The sequence below is a fragment of the Amblyomma maculatum genome, chromosome 3, assembly GCF_055883805.1.
Source record: "Amblyomma maculatum isolate TAMU_Amacu chromosome 3, ASM5588380v1, whole genome shotgun sequence".
Classification (NCBI taxonomy): domain Eukaryota; kingdom Metazoa; phylum Arthropoda; class Arachnida; order Ixodida; family Ixodidae; genus Amblyomma; species Amblyomma maculatum.
Window position 1 is genome coordinate 210,326,165 of NC_139346.1, and position 18,616 is coordinate 210,344,780.

Below are 18,616 nucleotides of genomic sequence, written 5' to 3' on the forward strand. Positions count from 1 at the left end.
CCGGTGCATGCTATTTCACTTTTTCTAGATTTTTTTATTTTCCCCAGCCAATTAGCAGTCAGAGAAGTCTAATGCATTTTCCAGGTTCGGTAATAAGTACAGAAAAGCATGAAATGACATCACTGTGTCATGACGGCTCACCCCCGAAGACATGGCGTAACAAATGCTATTATTTTCCATAGGAATTGCTCCCACACATATAGGTGCGGACTTAATATTAACAGACAACGCTATTCAGCGCTAATAGCAATCAGTTTCAATTGGGCAAAGCGTGAAAAATGCTATGAGGTGATAGCCGTTCCATTTACTTTTGCGCCCCCCCCCCCTCCCCCCCCGCCGCTGTTGCACAGTGAGGCCGGAATTAAACACGAACAGCGCCGCGCCTGCGCACAAAACAAAAATTGGACGGGCACTTAGCTCCGCTTTTAGTGGCAAGAGGCGGAGGCGTAATCCCGCTTACCGGCTGTCCTTGCGAATCCGCGTTCACGTGTACATGAACTTTGTTACTCGCTTATACGCTATATCCTCTATTTGGACCTCTAATATATGTCAAATGCTCATTAGCATACAGTCTTAATTGCTACCACATGAGAAATACCTCCCAACACACATATCAAGTACGTGCTTGCGTGCCCTAGAAGCAGCGTGTCTCAATCGAGATCCAAGGGTTTTGGTGGGTTCCATTCCCATCTCACCTTCCCAGTTCAAAAAAGAAACCCGAGTGAGTAACACCTCTCATCTCGGTCATATCATATTGTTCCATGACGTCGCAAACCCATCAGCCAATCAGTGCTTGGTCGTGTCACCAGCCAGGGGCGTGCCAGTTATGCTTTTGTTTTGTTTTTGTTTTGCTCACAACGCGGACGTCGGATTCTTTCGGAGAACGGGCCCGTTGACGCTATTGCGTTAAAAAAATGTTACCAGTATATAGGCAGCTTTAGAATCGGGTCAAAGTGTATATGGGGACGCTAATCGCCCCTGGGCACGCCCTGCTCCCTTTGAGCGTAGCATTCTGCGCATCAGCACTGGCACATATACTTACTACCTTACACTCCCTAATTGATAGGAGCGTCCTATTCCAAAACTCGCTGGTCAGTTTTAATATATACAGGATGACCCTATGGCCTAGAGCTTTAGCCTAGCCTAGACCATCTAGCCTGATTACTTTTTGCAAAGACTGTACTTCGGTAGACAGGCTACTCAAAAACATGAATCGAACTTTTCGCGTATACTGTAGCTGCAAGCACACAGGCACGGTGTAAGAATAGACCATGCACACAGGTAAAACATTGTTTCTGCTCCATCGCGGCGGCTCAGTTTTAGGACGCTCAACTATTGAGAATAGGGACCTGGGTTCGGGCCACTTTACACTAAAACTCACTAACCAGTTTGGAATAGCGCCACCTTATTGATTAGGGCGATAGGTAATAGCGGGGCACGAGTGCACATGCGCAGAATGCTACGTTGAAAGGGCGAAGGATGTGGCTAGGTGGGGTTAGGTCCGGTTTGCCGCTCCGACCCTATTCTAAAACTGCCTAAAGGAATGTAATGCCGCTCAGCACTCTGCTTACGGGGGACGTCGTGGTGGGTGGGAGTTTCTAATAAATTCAGATTGGATTTCTGCCGTTCATAGTACACGGGCGCCTTGCTTTCCGCCTCCATCGAAACTCGACTGCCATGGCCAGGGTCGAACTCGAGTGCCCAGTCTCATTAGTCGAACGCCCTTACTTCTGAGTCACCGCCGTGGAACAGAAACAGGATGTTTTACTTATGTGCTTGAGGCCGTAGTACGCTTTTAGCCCGATTTATGTTTCTAAGTAGAGTGTCCACGGAAGTACTTTGACAAAAGTAACCACTGCAGGCTTGACGGTTTGCCTCTCATCCGTGAATATATAGAACCCTTATGGCACCTGGAAGCCATAAACCACTCTCGCACGCAGACTGCTAGCGCGCTCCTACTCTCGACACCGGACGCCATCTGTCGGGCGCGCGCGGCCCGGGCAAGCGTTCTTCGGTTATGTCGTTAACGCGCTCTACCATCTATGCATGTAGGAATCGCGTGCGTGCTGCGCATCGTTTTCCCTCTTCTAGAGAGTACTAGCAATTTGAAGCGGACTGTTCTCTCGTTTACGCGATATCCGAGGGTAGTCTACCACGCAAGTAGTAACTGGAAATCATTCATTAGCAGCAATCCACTGCCATTTTTTTTATATTTTTGTGGCTGCCCTTCACGTGTGATAAATACACATTTCTCTCTCTTTTTTTTTTGTACTCTTTGGTTTTGTCCCTGAAGATGCATATTTCACCAAGAGTTGTTGTCGGGCTAGTTGGCTAGGATCATGTAGAGCCATCATGTTGTCCTTTTTGCGCATAGCCATGATGGCTTTACATAATGCATATTTTTTAAGCTTTTTTTATTGCAACTGGATCTGTGAGCTTCGCGCTGAAGGTTACTTAGGCAAAACGATTATGTTTTCGGTCATCAGTGGTTAGTCTTGGCTTTCTTTTACCGTTCCTTTACGGGAATATAAGCCCGACCTCCAGCAATATAAATTGTTATTTCCGTTTTTCAGAGAAAGTCGGCATGGAAAACGGTTGAGCGCAGTTAGTATCTGCCTAGGACAGAACGAATAAGCACGATTTCATTAGAGGCTGTCACGCTGGCTTAAACGGCTGCGAAGCGCTTTCACACATACCAATAGATTAGAAAGAAAATTTACTCGTCTTCTGGCTACAGAATTCGCGAGATCCCCTCTCTACTCTGTTCGTATTTATTCAAGATTTATTACGAATAGGGAAACGATGTCGGGCCCCACAGCGGTTGCTCAGTGGTTGGGACTCTTGATTACTGAGCCCGAAAACGTAGGTGCGACCACGGCAGCGACCGCCGCGCTTCGATGAAGGTAAACCGGAAGGCACCCATGTAGTGTGTAATATTAGCGCGCGTTAAAGAGCCCCAGCTGGTCGAAATTTCCGGAGTCCCCTGCAGTGTGCATCATAGCCGATGCCATTTTGAAATGCCAAACTCCATATACCATATGCAAACTGCGTTATGCTCCAGCTATCGTTCCTTTTCTCCTTCTTTCTTTGACATGTAGTATGACTGTGTACGTGCAGGATTTAAAAAGGCGTATCATGCGTGACATGCAGGCACAACAGTTTAATGGACGCTATATAGATAATCCAGGCATAAAAAACGGTATAAATAATGAGCAACAAAACTTGCCCGCTGTTAGCTTGGCACCCCAGATGAGCACAAAGCGATAATATATTTTATGTGACTGGCGCACCCCCCGCAAGCGACAACACAGACTAATTGGTGAGGCTCGCCATGGCTGGCAGGAAGCATGAAGAACGCTTTGGAACTGGCAAGAATCATATATGAGCCGTGTACATACGCATAACCCTTACAGTTGTTTAAAAACTTTTTTTTTCGGCTGTAGGGTGCCTAAACTATGACATTAGTGTGGCTACGTACTGAGTACCAACACAAAAAAGGTGAATATAAACAAACTCCCATAAATAATGCACCAATTTTAACTCTACGGCAACGCAAATAAGCTCGTTCCTGCGCATCCTGGTGGTGAAAATATATCTGAAAATATTCTCTACCGCCCGAAGGCGATCTGATCGCGGGTACAGCGCAGGCGCGGCCGCGGAGATCCCCTGCCCCGCAATCCCATAGGAAACGCCCGCGCGGCGGCGCGCCAGTCAGCAAAAAATGGCCGCGCCCGAGAACGGCTAAAGAGTCTGGTCTATATAGTTTGTAAAATCCTTCTCTTTGGCGTTTAAGACCTTCCTTACTTTTTGTATGCCTTAAGACCGAGAAGAAAACTCTTCCGCGTGGCTGCTTTTGGCAAAGCGGTACTCATTCATAAATTGGTTGCAAAAGAATATCTCTCTGCAAAGTAGAAAATGCGGCGCATGTGTATTCGTGCCACATTCCGGGCCGAGTGTACGTTCGCGTTTAGCGTTCACCGCACGGCTCTTTACTTTAGGGCTGGCGCATTGCTGAAAATAAAAACAAATGGAAGACAACGAGCACGGACGCCGGCAAAGGCATACATATGGGCACAACGCATCTGGCCTCTCCCTTAGTCCACATTCTTAGGCAGTTTACTTTCTTGGGATGATATTGTCACGTAGTGGTGACGAAGTCGGCGACACAAATGAAGGGGCGATGATTGCACTAAAGAAACTCTTTATTTGGGCTGACTTGCGCCCGCAAAAGAACTAAGCAACTCGGCGGCGGCGATAGAAACAGACGTGCTCGTCGATCGTCGAACAAAGAATACTCGTCACACTCGGCAACGCCCAATCCAAAGGCTGCACAGAACAATCTAGATAACGTCGCAAACAGCTACCAGCACGGGCTGGAACACTGTGGAAAGACACCCGAGTGGCCGGAACCTTCGAGACAGATCTCGGTGCATCTTGCGCTACAACAAAACTGATAAAGGTGTGACTCGCGACATTGAGCATTAACAAACAAAGATTACGGAACTGATACGCGGTCCAGAATCAGAGTGATAAGCCTGTATGCCGGCGGCTGTTAAAAAACAACAAATACTGTTTTGAAGGTTTCGCGGCAATATACCCAACACACCCAGTAGTCGGCTGTCAGTACTAATCTACATTTAACTCTAAGCTTGGCCCATATGGTCTTACTAGAGCACGCGCTTCGAAGCTCAACATAACAGACTTCACTCAAGGTGAACGGACTCATATTATGAAACACCGCAGGGGAGGGCTTCGAAAATTTCGACCACCTGGGATTCTTTAACGCGCGCTGACATCACAGCACACGGGTGCCTTACTTTTCGCCTCCATCGAAAAGAGGCCACCGAACAGTTGAGCGCCCTGGCCACTGCGCCAACGCGGTGATGTTGTCACGGTGAACAAGTACAGAAATAGAAAGTGTCTCTTCCAATGACAATTTTGTTTATATTTGAGCACTGTCCGTCAAGACCACTGCCGTTAGCACCTTGACTATGGCTTATTTAACAATTTTTTTCTCGCGAAAGGTTTCAACACCCTTTAGTTTTGCTCGTAGCCTAAGTCAAGGCCTGCAGTCAGCGAGACCTGTCTTGCCAAGCCCTCTCAACCTAACTCTTTTCGCCCTCGCCATCTCTTCTGGATTCGTTAATTTCGTGCCACATTTTCTGTCTTCAGTAGCTTACAGTGTCACGGGTATATGGGCTCCTCCCATTATATGAACGCAGAGATTTCTTTTCACCACTGGGTCAATAAATAAGTAGGTCGATTAAACACTCAGTCCGACGACCGATCAATATATTGATCGATCTGTGGCACTCACCTTGTTCATTTGAGGCCCCTCCGGTCCGCAGATGAAGAAGATGACGTTCTCGCACAAGCTACGAGACTCTTTGAACAGGCACAGGGTTCCAGCAATGAGTTTCATCAGCGCGTTGCTCGGAAGAAAGTCGTACTCGCCGAACAGGGCGAACACGGCCTGCGTGCACGCGTTAGTTTGTCCAGCCCGGTTTGACGTGTATGAGTACATAGGAGCCTAAAGGCTCGTTTACGCTTCTTTGGCTCTAAAGAGTTCCGGTGCAGCAATTCCGGGCTGAATGGTAAAAGCATATCCGCCGTAAAAAAGAGCAGTTCGTAAATGGGTCGTGGCCAGTAATGAAGCGTATGTTGGGCAGAGTGTTAGCCAATCACGCACAGATTTGAGAATTCTGAGAATTATTTCTTAGCTGTCTGTGCAGCTTCCTGTTACCAGCCATTACCAGGTTGTCACAATCAGGAGGCTGCGTGCACTCGCGAGTTCGATATTCAAGGGGGGGCTAAAGTATTGCTGTGAATTGAAGGCTGTTTTAAAGATAGCCATGTAATGATATGAGAAATGGTCGCAATAAGTGGTATCCCAGTTGGATCGTAATTTATCTGAAGCACTTTTTTTATAACATCTATGCAAGCCTGGGCATTGCATCGTGCGAGGAAAGTACTCCAGTAGCCTGCTAGTTAGTCATATTTAAATGGAATTTATGGGTAGAAAGTCTACGGTGTTGTGAATTTTCTTTTTTCTTTCCTTATTTTCCCCCCAAAACAATGTTTTTTCAGGGCTTTAGGCACTTTTTCTGCTCACTTAGTAAAATGATTAGAACAAGTTATGTTGTTCTGGTTGGATTAAAAAAAAAGAAAGAAAGGTAGTATAAGTTCAAACACTCATATTACGTGGACGATACAGTTTTTACAGATGCGAGACCCGAAGGCACTTACACAAAATTATTTTTTTCCTCCACCAAATATATTTCCTAACGAAAGAGAGTGAAGGGCAGTCTTGCTGTCTGCAATAAAATAACACCGAATTACCCTTCACAGCCTTCTTGTCACTGTGGGTTTTTCTTAGCTTCGTTCTTATTCCGTTTCTACTGTTCATTTTATGGTCTTAGCCTGAAATGACATAGGTCTAATTTTCAGTGACCGCAAATTATGCCACTTAATTAAGCGGGAATCAGCATTAATAGGCAACTATAATCGCAACTCTAAGAAGAGAAAAGAGCAAGAATGTTCATTAAAATGAAGAACGGTGTTGACAGCGCTTCTCATTTCCAATTACATCGGTGCGACGACCTGAATGTTATAACGGGACAGGTACTAGAACACATGTTCGCCGAACACCCTGAGGTCACTGCGAAATTTCATGATTGATGAACACAATGATGACGTCACCGGTCATATGTCATTAAATCACCGTTGCGAAGTTGCTTCCAAGAAAAACTCTTGCCGAAAAGAAAAAGTGCCCGGGCTGGAATGAACCTATGCATTTTTTTTTTTTGATACCGGGCACGCTACCTCTGCATCAGTGAAAAAAAAAATATATATTACCTTTCTTTTTCTTATAACTCGATAGACTGGCCGAATCGTGTAAGTGGTCCAGTTTACAAGCGAGTCATCTAATTATAAAAGGTTCAAGTTATTCCCTTTCTCTAATGCACTGATAAACTCAGGACTGACTTTTCAAAACATTTCTTATTTGTCGGACAGAATACCCAAAATATCCTCGGATAGCTCGGACATGAAATCAGTAGGGCTTGAAATCACACATGAAATCAGTAGGGCTTGAAATCACACATGAAATCAGCAAAATCGCGTTGGCATGTTATGGAGAACATCATCATTATTCTCCATTGAGAGACGGAATTTCACGGAGGTCTAAAAGGAAAAACTTTCTGCAAGTTCGCTCTAATACATCCCAAAAGAAAACCCCCTCCCAACAATATATAAACACATGCGCAACAGCCTCCGGCTTTCTATATAGGCCTAAGATAGCGTTTACACCCCATGGTACGAAGATTTTCCTTACTGTCATCCATATCTTCACAGGCAGAACCTCCACACGCAATTTAAAAAACGTTTCCACAGCAGGCCATACAGGCATTCATTTTACACGTTTCAATACGTTTTTCCCCGGCAGAAGAGAATAACGACCAGTACATAGGAAAGGCACTGTTACCTCAGTAAGATCTCTGAAAAGCTCTTTTCTGGTGATCCTGGTTAAATATTATTCCTTTTAGAATTGGGTATACAGGCTGTCCAAACTAACGTTAGCCAAGGGTTAAAAATTAAAATTTGAGGTAGGCTTTGAAACCAATTGCTTAGAATTGCCAGCCGTCTTGGGCAACACAGGCAATTTTTTGTTTTGCAATTATTTAGTTAGTAATTAAGATAATTTTTCTACATTACTAAACATTCACTTTAGACAATAAATGTGATTCGCAAAGTTGAATAGCACCTTCGCAAACCTCCATTCCATTTATTCCCGATAAAGAAACCCTTACATGTTTTTTTTTTTTTTCGATCTCCAAAGAATGTCCACGAAATGCGAAAGAAATCACGTTATTGGTGCATTCGTTCCCCCCAATTGTGCTGCTCTCAACCGTGGTTTGAGTGAACAAAATCAGCTGCGGTGCTGGCGCCATGGCCCCGCTGCAGCGGCAAGCCGATATTTCTGCGATCATGGAGTTTCTTACACTAACTAGAGGGAAAGCTGAGGGCGCGCACTAAGAATCATGGGCCGGTGTGCTACTTGTTGCGGGACAGTCGGTTTTTGTCAGATGCATGGAGTGGCGTTACTATGAGGTTTTTTTTCCTTCATCATCATCATCATCATCATCATCATCTCGAGGTGCATACGTAGACCGCAAAAGCCATAGTAGCGAAGGCGCAAAAGCAGACGTCCCCAATAAAAGGTTTCTATTTCCCGAAATGCCACTAAAAACTTTCTTGAGTAATTGCACAATCATAAATAATTCTAAAACGTTTTCTTCCTTTTAAAGTGTGCCTATTAAGTGCAAAATATTGGTATTTGTGCTGCTCAAAACTAAGCCAATAGGAGAAAGAGCCATCACTTATATTGAATAAATCTCACACTGACATGCTGTTTCTCTCCCTTTTTGAAATTTATAGTCACAATATTGAATGATATAGGACAGTATTTACGGTAGAACAACGTTTATCTTTGCATTAGTTTTGGCCAAAAGTTGTAGTTCTGCACTCGGTAGCTCTCCGGCCCATGATGCTTTGAGCGCCCATGGTGGCTGAACTGGTCGTCTGGAAACTCCATATAAACTCCCATAGATGGCAGCAGAGCTTTCCCTCTAGGTAAGAGTAAGAAACTCTATGTCTGCGATGGTTTCTCCGTCTGCGTCAGGCAGTCGGCGCACGTGACGGTGCAAATTTCAGCGAGCTTACGAGCCTGCTGCTACCATCGCCAACATATGAGCCTACCGCTAGGACTAAGCCGTCGACTCACGGCCCCAGCTAATTTCGTTCACTCAAACCACGATTGAGAGCACCACAATCGTGGCGCGCGAATAACAGTTTTTGTATCTCGCGGTGTTTCTTTAGAGCTCAGAAAAAAGATACACGCGATGCTTTATTTATCGAAAATAAATGGATTGGGGGCTTCAGAAAGCGCTCTTCAATTTGCATATAACATTTATTGTCTAAAAGCAATATTTTTAAATTAGAAAAATTTGTCTTAATTAATAACTAATAAATTGCAAAATTGCCTGTGGTACGCAAGGCGGCTTGTACCTGCATAGAAGTGGTTTGCTTGGCCTACTTCAACAGTTTTATTTTTTTATCCTTGGCTAATCACATCACATCACTTTATTACCTTCGGGGGTATTACATAAGGAGTGGGTGCAAGTATAAATATATTATGTGCATATTTTATTATTTTGTGTATTATGGTATTATAGTATAATACCTTGGATACCCTGTATAAAAACTGGCACATGAACAATTTCACTGAACTATCCACGTATTCCATCAGAGACGTGAAAAGCAATGGATACGATGAACATTGGCACAACTATTTCAGAGTGTGTAACTGACAGACAGTACGAAGAAAAGGATTCTTTACATCTCGCAAGAATAAGAAACGCAAAAATAAGTAGTACAACAAAGACAATTCGCCGCCATATACATGGAGCAAAAGGTTCATTTGACTTGTTTTCACATAACTTGAAGCACAAGTAAATACTGCTAAAACTCTGAGTAACTTTTGTATGTATATTTTCGAACGGGCAAACCTTGCAGCACACGGCAAACTTTGATAAAAGAAAATTGAATGCGGTTGCATGAGCAAACGCTAGTATTTATTTTGGCTCCCATTTTTCAGTCTTGTTCTCGCATTTGCTCCGTCTGCTGTCGCTAATATGAGTCACTGTTCCTGTAGTTCTGTAAGATGCCTTGTTGGAGTCGATAACCTAGTAATATCCTTAAGCACTCGAGGCTTTGTTTCCAATTTCCACTTCCCATGCCAAAAGTACGAACATTCATGTCGATTTACTCAGTACTTTTACTCAGTATGCAAAATGTTTTGGCAGTGTTTGCCGCCCGACTACTTAAACCTAATACTTAACACTATTACGGTTAAAACCATTGCTCAGTAACAATGCATTATGTTCACTCAGCATTGCTATCACGTAAACGTTTTACGATATTTAAGCGTCCCTAAGTTTTCTTTCTTTCTTTTTCATTTGGCATCTTTCGCTCATTCTACTCCTATTCCTAGGTAGAGCTTCAGCCTGGGTTCGTTAATGTGCTTTTAATAGCGACCGACGGCGAATTAATGATCTCGTGCCACATTCTTCATTGAAAATTGCGTTGTAAATAAAGAGATGGTGATTTTGGTTGCGAATTCGCAATAACAGGCGGTCCCTGGCAGCCTGCACTGAAGAGCCAAAACATCTCCCTCACCAGTGCTATTTTAGAATCGTAGTGCACAGGGGTTTGTTTTAACCCTGTCTCGTTGAAACAAACCCGCACACAGCCTATCGCGATTTGGACATACTCACCCTGGCGTCCTCCACAAATGGGGCCAAGTAACGTATGGGCGACCTCATGTACGTCACTGTGGTCACCGGACCCATCGCTGCGAACAGTTCGATCTGCGCCGAAGAGATAAGTCACTTTGATATCACAATACACTTGCGACAAACATTCGCACCAAACATCAGAGTAAAAATAATGTCGTCGAAATAGATATCGTACAAGCTTTATCTCCGACGACGTTCACATCAATTTAGACTACTCTATGGGGTCTCAGAACCAACTGTATAAAACTTGAAGTTACTGTGCAGTAGGACAGCAATGAACTTTTAAGAAATGGCCGGAGGTTATCTCTTTTATATCAAATATAGCAAGGATATTTTTTTTTTTTTTTTTTGCAATGACCCGTACCAAATTTTGGAAATGACAATGGCCAAACCTGAACATCGGCATCGTGTCGGAAGCGGTAAGTTATGTTTAAACATCAATTTTGGGGCGAATTTACCAAAAGCAAATTTTGGGATTGGTTGGGGCAAATCTTGTGGAGACCCGCGCTAAATTTGGACGTTGTCATTGTGTTGACCGTAGTCTAAATAGTTTGGACTTCGAGTTTGGTTCAAATCAACCAAGGTAAAATTTCATGGTGGGTGGGCTGAATTTGGGGGTGGTCTGGTCTACATTTGGAGATCACCATTGTGTCCAGAGTAGTTTTATAGGTGGACATCGATTCTTCTATATCGGCCGAGGTCCAACTTCTGCTATACCGGACTGAGTTTCAATTTCCCGCGTCAGTCCACATAGTCTTGACCTCACGAAACAGCTTAGTCAATCGGAGCTACGGCACAAGAAAGATTGTGCAAGACTCTTGGTTGGCGGAACGTCTTCGCAATAAAAGTCTTGATATGCGATCTATCTACCTGCTGAGGGATTTACGTTGGTCTGCACCCTTACTATTGTGTTCCGTTTTCTACGGTAATAGATTTATGAGAGCGGATTTGAGATTATATCTGGCATCCTGTACAATGTTTCGGGGCCATGAAAGCCAACCGGTACTTGCGCTCGGAGGTCATATCTGGTGTAGAATAGCTTGGACATGTCTGTAAGGCCAGTTGGATTAGTGCAGAGAGCTTTTGGTGCACCCGTTGCTGACAAAAAAAAAAGAAAATTCTGTAGTAAACTAAGGCTCAACCGGGTGCGCCCGCATTCCGGCGCATGGTCCCGGCTTTGCCGAGGCGGCGTGCGCGGATAAAGGGCTCGAGAAAATCGACAAGACCCAGGGATATGGGTGCGGCCTCACAAGAGTGGCGGGGGCGACACTCTATCTGAAAATTTCGCGCACTGTTATTTCTGAGTGTGTTGCATTGTAAAATAGAATTCTCAATCAGGCTTCGTCTAAGGAACTAGACAGGCCTCGGCGCCTTGAAAAGCTGTGAAGCACAAGCGTTGAGCTATAACAATATGTAGCATGCAGGCCTATGTAGCTGAATAGTAAGTGCAGTTAGGCGTTGCTACCTGGAAGAAAAATGTTCGCTACTTTTCTAACGAATGTGCTATAAAAATATGAAATGTTAAAATGTAAATGCTTCAAATGCATAAATATACTGAAATTCAGCATTTTCTTTAATACTGCACTTCTAACCTAATGTCACCTCTTCTATCGAGTGACCAATCTTCTAATCGCTTTTTCATAACCTCCACTGCAGACTCATTCACCTGACCGTTGTTTTATCTAAACCCTAGGATCTCACTAGGAGTGACTGTGCCAGCATCGACGTCCGGGTAGTTACTATCACATTCAGATATAAGATGTTTAATTTTTTGTATTGATTTACCAATATTGCATGTGTGTAATCTTTTTGCTTGAATTCTTTTTGTAGCTGAGCGTTCTAAAGCTGCCTGATCTAGCATCAAAGAGTATATCTCGAGTTTTTATAGAGCAATGCCGTCCTGATACGCATTTTCCAATTTCTATACAATTATGCAGCCTACTTCTTTTCCACTAATTCGACCAGTTCTTACTTTCGGCGTATTTTTTGTTGTTGTTGTAGTTGTTGTTGTTGCTTTGATGTCGTCTAAGGGTCTTTATTTCTCCGTCCTCGTTTCCTGCATGCTTACTGGTTAGTTTCCTAGTAATTTTCCGCCATTGGGAGCCAACGCTTTTTATGTATATGCATTAACCTTATCTACTTACCTGTTACCATCCAGTTCCCTCAGGTGATCTTGATATAATATTTTACTGTGAGCTTTCCGTGCTTCGAAAGGTGCCTAGACCGTATACTACCTCGTTTGTAGTTTTGTCATGGGCATCCAGTGTCATACTTCCAACATGCCTCTGATTTATTTCTAATCTCAACTATACCTCTGCTCCATAGGCACGAAGCCGCTTTCCTGAAAGTAAGCCGTGGCGCCATTAATCCTTTCCAAATACATCTTTATACCTCATCCCTTTTGTGCCCCCACAACTGCCTACGTTTCATTATCCCAGCTTTTAGGTGTATGTAAGTCCCTCGTTTAGCCATACCCCGATACGTTTGTATTCTGCTACTCTGGATTAGTTATGGCCTTATATTGTAAGCCTCTGATCGACTGGATCGCTGAAAATCACCAGACCTGAATTAATTGCGCTAGAAGTGAAGCACAGAACGTCTCCTTCGTCTCCCCAAAGCTCACGCGGTAACCGTGTTGACGCATTGATACAGTGTCTGCTCATCATTCACGCATATACCCTGCCTTATATATATACACAATAAGGCAATCATATAGAATAAAGTATAAAGAAACAATTAATTGCTGTTTGTGGCGCGCGAATTTCGTTTCTTCTAGTGTATCTGACTCAGGATTTAAGACTCCCGCGGGTTAGATTTTCACCTCAAGGTATCTGCACAAGTTGGCAGCTTCTGTCATGTCACGTGCTTTCATGAACACAATTCGCCATGCTATCATAGTCCGGCCGCGTTCCTTGGCAGCGACCATCTGCCCGCGATTCCGTCTACATATATCAACCTGCTTACGTGGCTTAGGTATAGCGCTGCGTTGCTAGCGCTTCGCATAGCGCGTTCTTCACACACTGCATTATCCTCGGCGTATCCTCTCTAATGCTCACGCATTAGTAATGAGACATGGAGAACAATGATACAGGTGAATTTAAATGAATTAATGACAGCTTCTACTAATGCGCGCCACGAAGAAAAAGAAGCCCGATGCATGATGCAGAAGCATGAGGTTACATGATGACTGATTTCCAACCATTTCATCATTTTGAAGCCATGCACCAAGTCAGGGGACAGTTTGTGTCGCCGGTGGGTACCCAGAGGCATTCGGGAGAAAACCCCGCAAAAAGATTCAGAGACTATCTGAACGCGAATTGTTAGTGCTGAAGCCAGTCTCACGCTAAAGAGTTACCTTTTCGTTGTATTCCGGCTTCTCTGCCAGCAGCCCGAAGAGTACCAGCGACCCCTGGGAAGTACCCACGAAGAACAGTTTCTCCTGTCCCGTCTTGTTTAGCACGAAGTCCAGCATGGCCGGCATGTCGTAAGAGATCATCTCGTCGAAGCTTCCCTCAGGACAGGAACGAACATAGCGAGCGTCAGGCACGTCTTACGCTGTTCAGGAAACACTGCAACACGGTTTGAACTCGCATGCAGATATTCTTTCAGCATTGCTTCTAAACCATCTTTCGGAGTAACGCTTTCCGTCTTCTGAAGAATGCTATAAAAGAAAACTCTTTGTGTGCCTTACTTTTTCGTTTTAAGCTCCGATTTTCTGACTGTGGCAAAGAGGCTAAGAATATACAATCTGCCCAAGAATTCGGGATCAAATCCAGGCCGCGGCGGCCGTTTTTCGATGGAGGCGAAAAGCAAAGCGCCCGTGTGCTGCGCGATGTCAGTGCACGTTAAAGAACCCTAGGTGTTCGAAATTTCTGGAGCCCTCCACTACAGCGTCTCACACAGCCTGAGTCGCTTTGGGACGTTAAACACGATAAACTGGGAAAAAAAAACAGTATAAAATTAGGCCGAAAAGGGAGGGGTAGTGTGCATTTAATTGTATGACGCGACAGCATTACTGGCCTCCGTCCGCGGCTCCCTTTGCAGATCCCGGTTCGTGGAGAGGCACTTTGCGACTCGCTTAATCATTAATCCCTTAATTTGCACCTCTAATTATATCGCGCATACTCATTGGTCTACAGTCGTAAGCTACCATGTTATGTGAAATACCAGACGACATACCATCCTACCTGAAGCCTCTCTTTAACCGCGCCCTACAAACATGCCTGCGAGGCCTTAGGGGTGGAATCTCTGAGTCTGAATGGTTTCATTCTCTTCACCCTCCCATCGAAATCGAGTAGCCCGAGTCGGCAGCTTCTGCCAAATAGGCCATATACGACATGCTTTTGAGACGTGGCACAATCCTGCTACCAATCAGCTGCCGGCTATCGCCTGCCAGAACCATGCCCGTGAATTTTCATTCACAGCGATGATAACGCCGATTCCGTATTTTTTTGGAGAATCAGACCTTCGAAACTATCGCGTTAAAAAGTGCAAACTATTTCGGCTCACAAGAAAAAAGAAAAAAAAAGGCTCGTATTCTGTGGCTAGTATGTGGTACTTACAGCTATAAATGAGTCTAGTAAATCCATTTAATATCCAGGCAGTTAGCTGATCACCAGTGAGTACTCCTTCGGTATTAAAGTACCGACAGCCTCAATTTTTTTTTTCCTTCTTAACTCTGCTTAGCCGAGAAGGAAAAGTTAACTGCGGAAGGCATAAGACTGAAATGAAGAAACTAAAAAAGCTCGTTAAGTTAACCGATCCCTCCCGCCCCCCCCCCCCCCCTTATATTTCCAGTGTTTAGATAAACTAGCTGAAGAACGCACTATTCAAAATTGACAATCATCGTGCGATGCTCAAAGTATAAATCACATTTTCACCTCCACGTGAGTGCATTGACTTATCGCTTGCTTTACAAGTGGATAGTTCTACGTCTTCCATGATGCACGGTCTCGCTGTGCCATGTCATCTACCTAACTGGCGCAAGTTGCGCAAAGCTGCGCAAAAATAGCTAATAATAGTAATAATAGCAATGCAGCTCAAAGTCGCAATCCTGCTTCTCGAAACTTGCTTATAGCTGTTAGTTCTATGCCACAAAATAACAGCGAGTGTATATTCCCCGCTGTTTCTCAGTGTCCTTCGAGACGTTTGCCTGACATAAAAATCAACCTTGCTGTCGATTGCAAATTATTTTCAAGCAAACCTGGTCGTCATATATTCGCTTTACCAAAAGTCCCAGAACTCCTTGTCCTCTCGCCTGTAGCGCACATGGCGGGAGTACGTGTTGCCTCTCACATTCCCGAGCCAGACGTCGTATCCGGCGTCAGCTAATAAGTAGGCTGAAAGAGAAGAATAAGAAAAATGTCAGGTTTATTTACTGTGCCTTGCATATATTCTTGACAACTCAGTAAACACGCGACGTCGAATACCAAAACGCAGTTAGGCATATTTTGACCGCTAAAATATCAAAACACATTAGCTAGCATTTCTTCCCTCGAGCTTTCATTTCTCACAGCAAATCAAAACCAAGTCCCGTACTTGAAGCTCGAAAAGACGTAACTCTTCTTCGGATTCCTCATTCATGCCACAGCTAGATTTTTCAAGAAGGTGCGCTTCATTAGTGCTTTACATGCAACATAATCCTTCTTCACTACGCTCTATAGTGACCCCATTCTAGTTACTTTGTGAGAAAATTTCGACTAGAAAGGTGTGAAAGAAGCACATCACTCACTAAACAACTTGATTGGGGACACTGTCATTACTAATCTTCAAGGAATAGTATACCCGTGCAAGCAGTCATCCATTTCGGGCTAATGGTTTCCAGCAAGTTTAAGCAGGCCGCAAAGGGCAAGCTTGCTTTTTTGTCGAGAAGCACGCATGCTTTACAAGCCGTATTCTTCCGTAAAGTTGCGTGATATTCCTAAGAGGGGACGAAGTTCGTTCAATAAATCAGCCATTCATCCCGGTAGCAAGGCATACCAACATGTCAGTATGCGCACTTGGAGCAGGGAATAGGCGTGGGGTCGAAATGGGCGCGTATGCACCCCGTAGCACGTACTGCTTCGGGCAAGAGTTCGTCCCTAATAAACGACAGTGGTGCCTCGCGTTACGTTTATTTTTCTTCTTTTTTTTTCACCACGTGACACTGACCTGAGCAGTATAGGCTCACACGATTGATCACACTATTCAGGGGCCCACTTCCTCCACCGTAACCGTGCGTTCCAAGCTCTCCCGTACAGCTAACGGTCACGGAAACGCGCACGACCAGCGACTGCGGAAGAGGGAATCACGATTTCGCAGCTGCCTCTTCACGCACGAATCTTGAACACGTACGCGTTCACTAGGCACTCGATAATAGGCGCATCAGCAATTCTGGGCGCTCGGAATTGCAGATGAGCACGTTCGCTACAGCGCTAAAGCTGAGCCTACACCGGGCTCCGTTGCCTGAGAGACGTGAGCAGGGGCTCGGGGCTTCCGGCTTTCGATTACAGCTATGCTGCGCTTTCAGCCATTGTTCGGCGTTGTTGGGCCAAGCCTGTTATGCAGTAGTAATGTTTCAAGGTTGACGACGACCGGCGCCGGTGCAAACAAAGAGCAAAGACTGGGTATTCTTTTTTTTTTTTTTTTTTGGAATGTGGAATTTCTGGATGTCCAAAGTTTCGTCCTTTTTAACCATTAACTTGTAGAAATCATTAAAAAAGAAAGAGAGATTCGTCTGATTAATAGAAATTCTGCTACTTGATTATCCGTAACTAGCAAATTATTCAAACTTTGGAGTGCGCCAAAGCGATGAAAATTAGCAGCTGTGATACGGAACACACATTCACAAAAGAGCAAACTTCAAATTTGTTCCATAGCCAGTTTATGGCACGGCGAACCTTGTGAATTTTTTTTTTTTTTTGCCTTCCTCATTTCTCTAAGACGCCACTGCATTGAGAAACTAACTGTAAAATGAGGATACTGCAACACTGTGGTGATATGCTAATATATCCATCGCGAGACGAACACGTTAGTACAGTCGTTATTAAAGATGGTAAATGAGGTATTTCAGCGCTAAAATAAACAAGTGGGTGTAGCCTGCGAGCCGAAAATGCGGTTTACTCTTTACGGTCTCATATTCGGTGCATATATGCATTGAGAAGTGTTTGCAAGCTGCCCCGTTCGCTGACGTTTCATCACTTTTTTTTTTTTTTCATCTATTTGTTGAAGACAATAATACAGAACTATTGTCTTAGGGGACGTGACTAAAGGCAGGAAACTGCCTGACGAGGTCACGCCACCTTGAGGCAAGCAGCGGTCGACACTTAACCACAGGTCAAAAACAGTACAAAGATTTTTTTTTTTTTTTACAAACGCATTAAATGGCCTTTAACAGGACAGAAGTTTCTACATGCATAAAAATGTTGAGTATAGTACAAGTTTACAGCAAAACGACATGGCTATGAAAACACATCTAAGGAAGGATACATATACTATGAACTAGAAAGTATGGCACTTCAGAGCTAATTCGTCAGTTATAAAGTGGTATTATTCCTCTAAGAACAATGTTTTCACTATTTTCTTAACATTTTTGGTGAACAGGAGTCGGTTAATAGATCTAGGATGATTGAATAGCAGTTCAATGCATCTGGTATCTGACAGCTCCATCTTTGATATCCTTAGCTGGTTCGGGCTCGGGGCTTTATTATAAGGTTTTTTCTTAAATATGCACTTGTTTTTTCCTGGTATTTTGTTCGAAAGTCTGTTTTATTGAACTGGCATGGACGAAAGGCTTCAAGACTTAGTCTCTATGTGTATAGCTAACGAACTTCGAGTATAGTATACAATTTAAAGTAGGGCGCACAACTATTGGACAGGTTCAATTTACCGACTGCACGTATTGCTCTTTTTTACATTGATAATAGGGCATTTATATTTTTATATTGTTTATATATTGATAAATATTTCTTCGCAAAAAGTAATAAATATGTCCGGCAATAAATATACCCACAACAATCAGTGAGCATATATATAGCAAAGGAGTCTTTCCGGAATGATGTGATGTCTATAGAGAACCTTTTTCCACTTACCCACTTGAATCAGCATATTGACCCCATGAGTGGTTTTTATAAGGGTTGCTTCAAAGTCAGGAGGACAGCTGAATTCCGCCCTCATAAGTACGATACGACAACGTTACCCGTCTACAGATGCTCTTGATACGCAATCACGTACATTTATTTTTCTGCTAGCCTAATCACTGATCCCTTATATTTGCCTCTGTT

The 18,616-nt window shown here is 43.9% G+C and overlaps 2 protein-coding genes across 2 annotated transcripts in view; one reads left to right on the forward strand and one right to left on the reverse strand.

The window, feature by feature from the left end:
- The window catches only part of ksr (kinase suppressor of ras), a 219,318-nt gene that overhangs the window by 49,513 nt on the left and 151,189 nt on the right, over window positions 1-18,616 (forward strand). The gene's annotated exons all lie outside the window — the stretch shown is intronic.
- LOC146197605 (gastric triacylglycerol lipase-like) overlaps window positions 1-18,616 on the reverse strand; it is a 40,646-nt gene that overhangs the window by 4,171 nt on the left and 17,859 nt on the right. The window contains exons 3-6 of the mRNA XM_084599513.1: window positions 15,583-15,694; window positions 13,711-13,861; window positions 10,335-10,427; window positions 5,318-5,473 (exon numbers count right to left, since the gene is read on the reverse strand). Coding sequence (XP_084455639.1) covers window positions 5,318-5,473; window positions 10,335-10,427; window positions 13,711-13,861; window positions 15,583-15,694 — 512 coding nt within the window. The remainder of the gene's footprint in view (window positions 1-5,317; window positions 5,474-10,334; window positions 10,428-13,710; window positions 13,862-15,582; window positions 15,695-18,616) is intronic.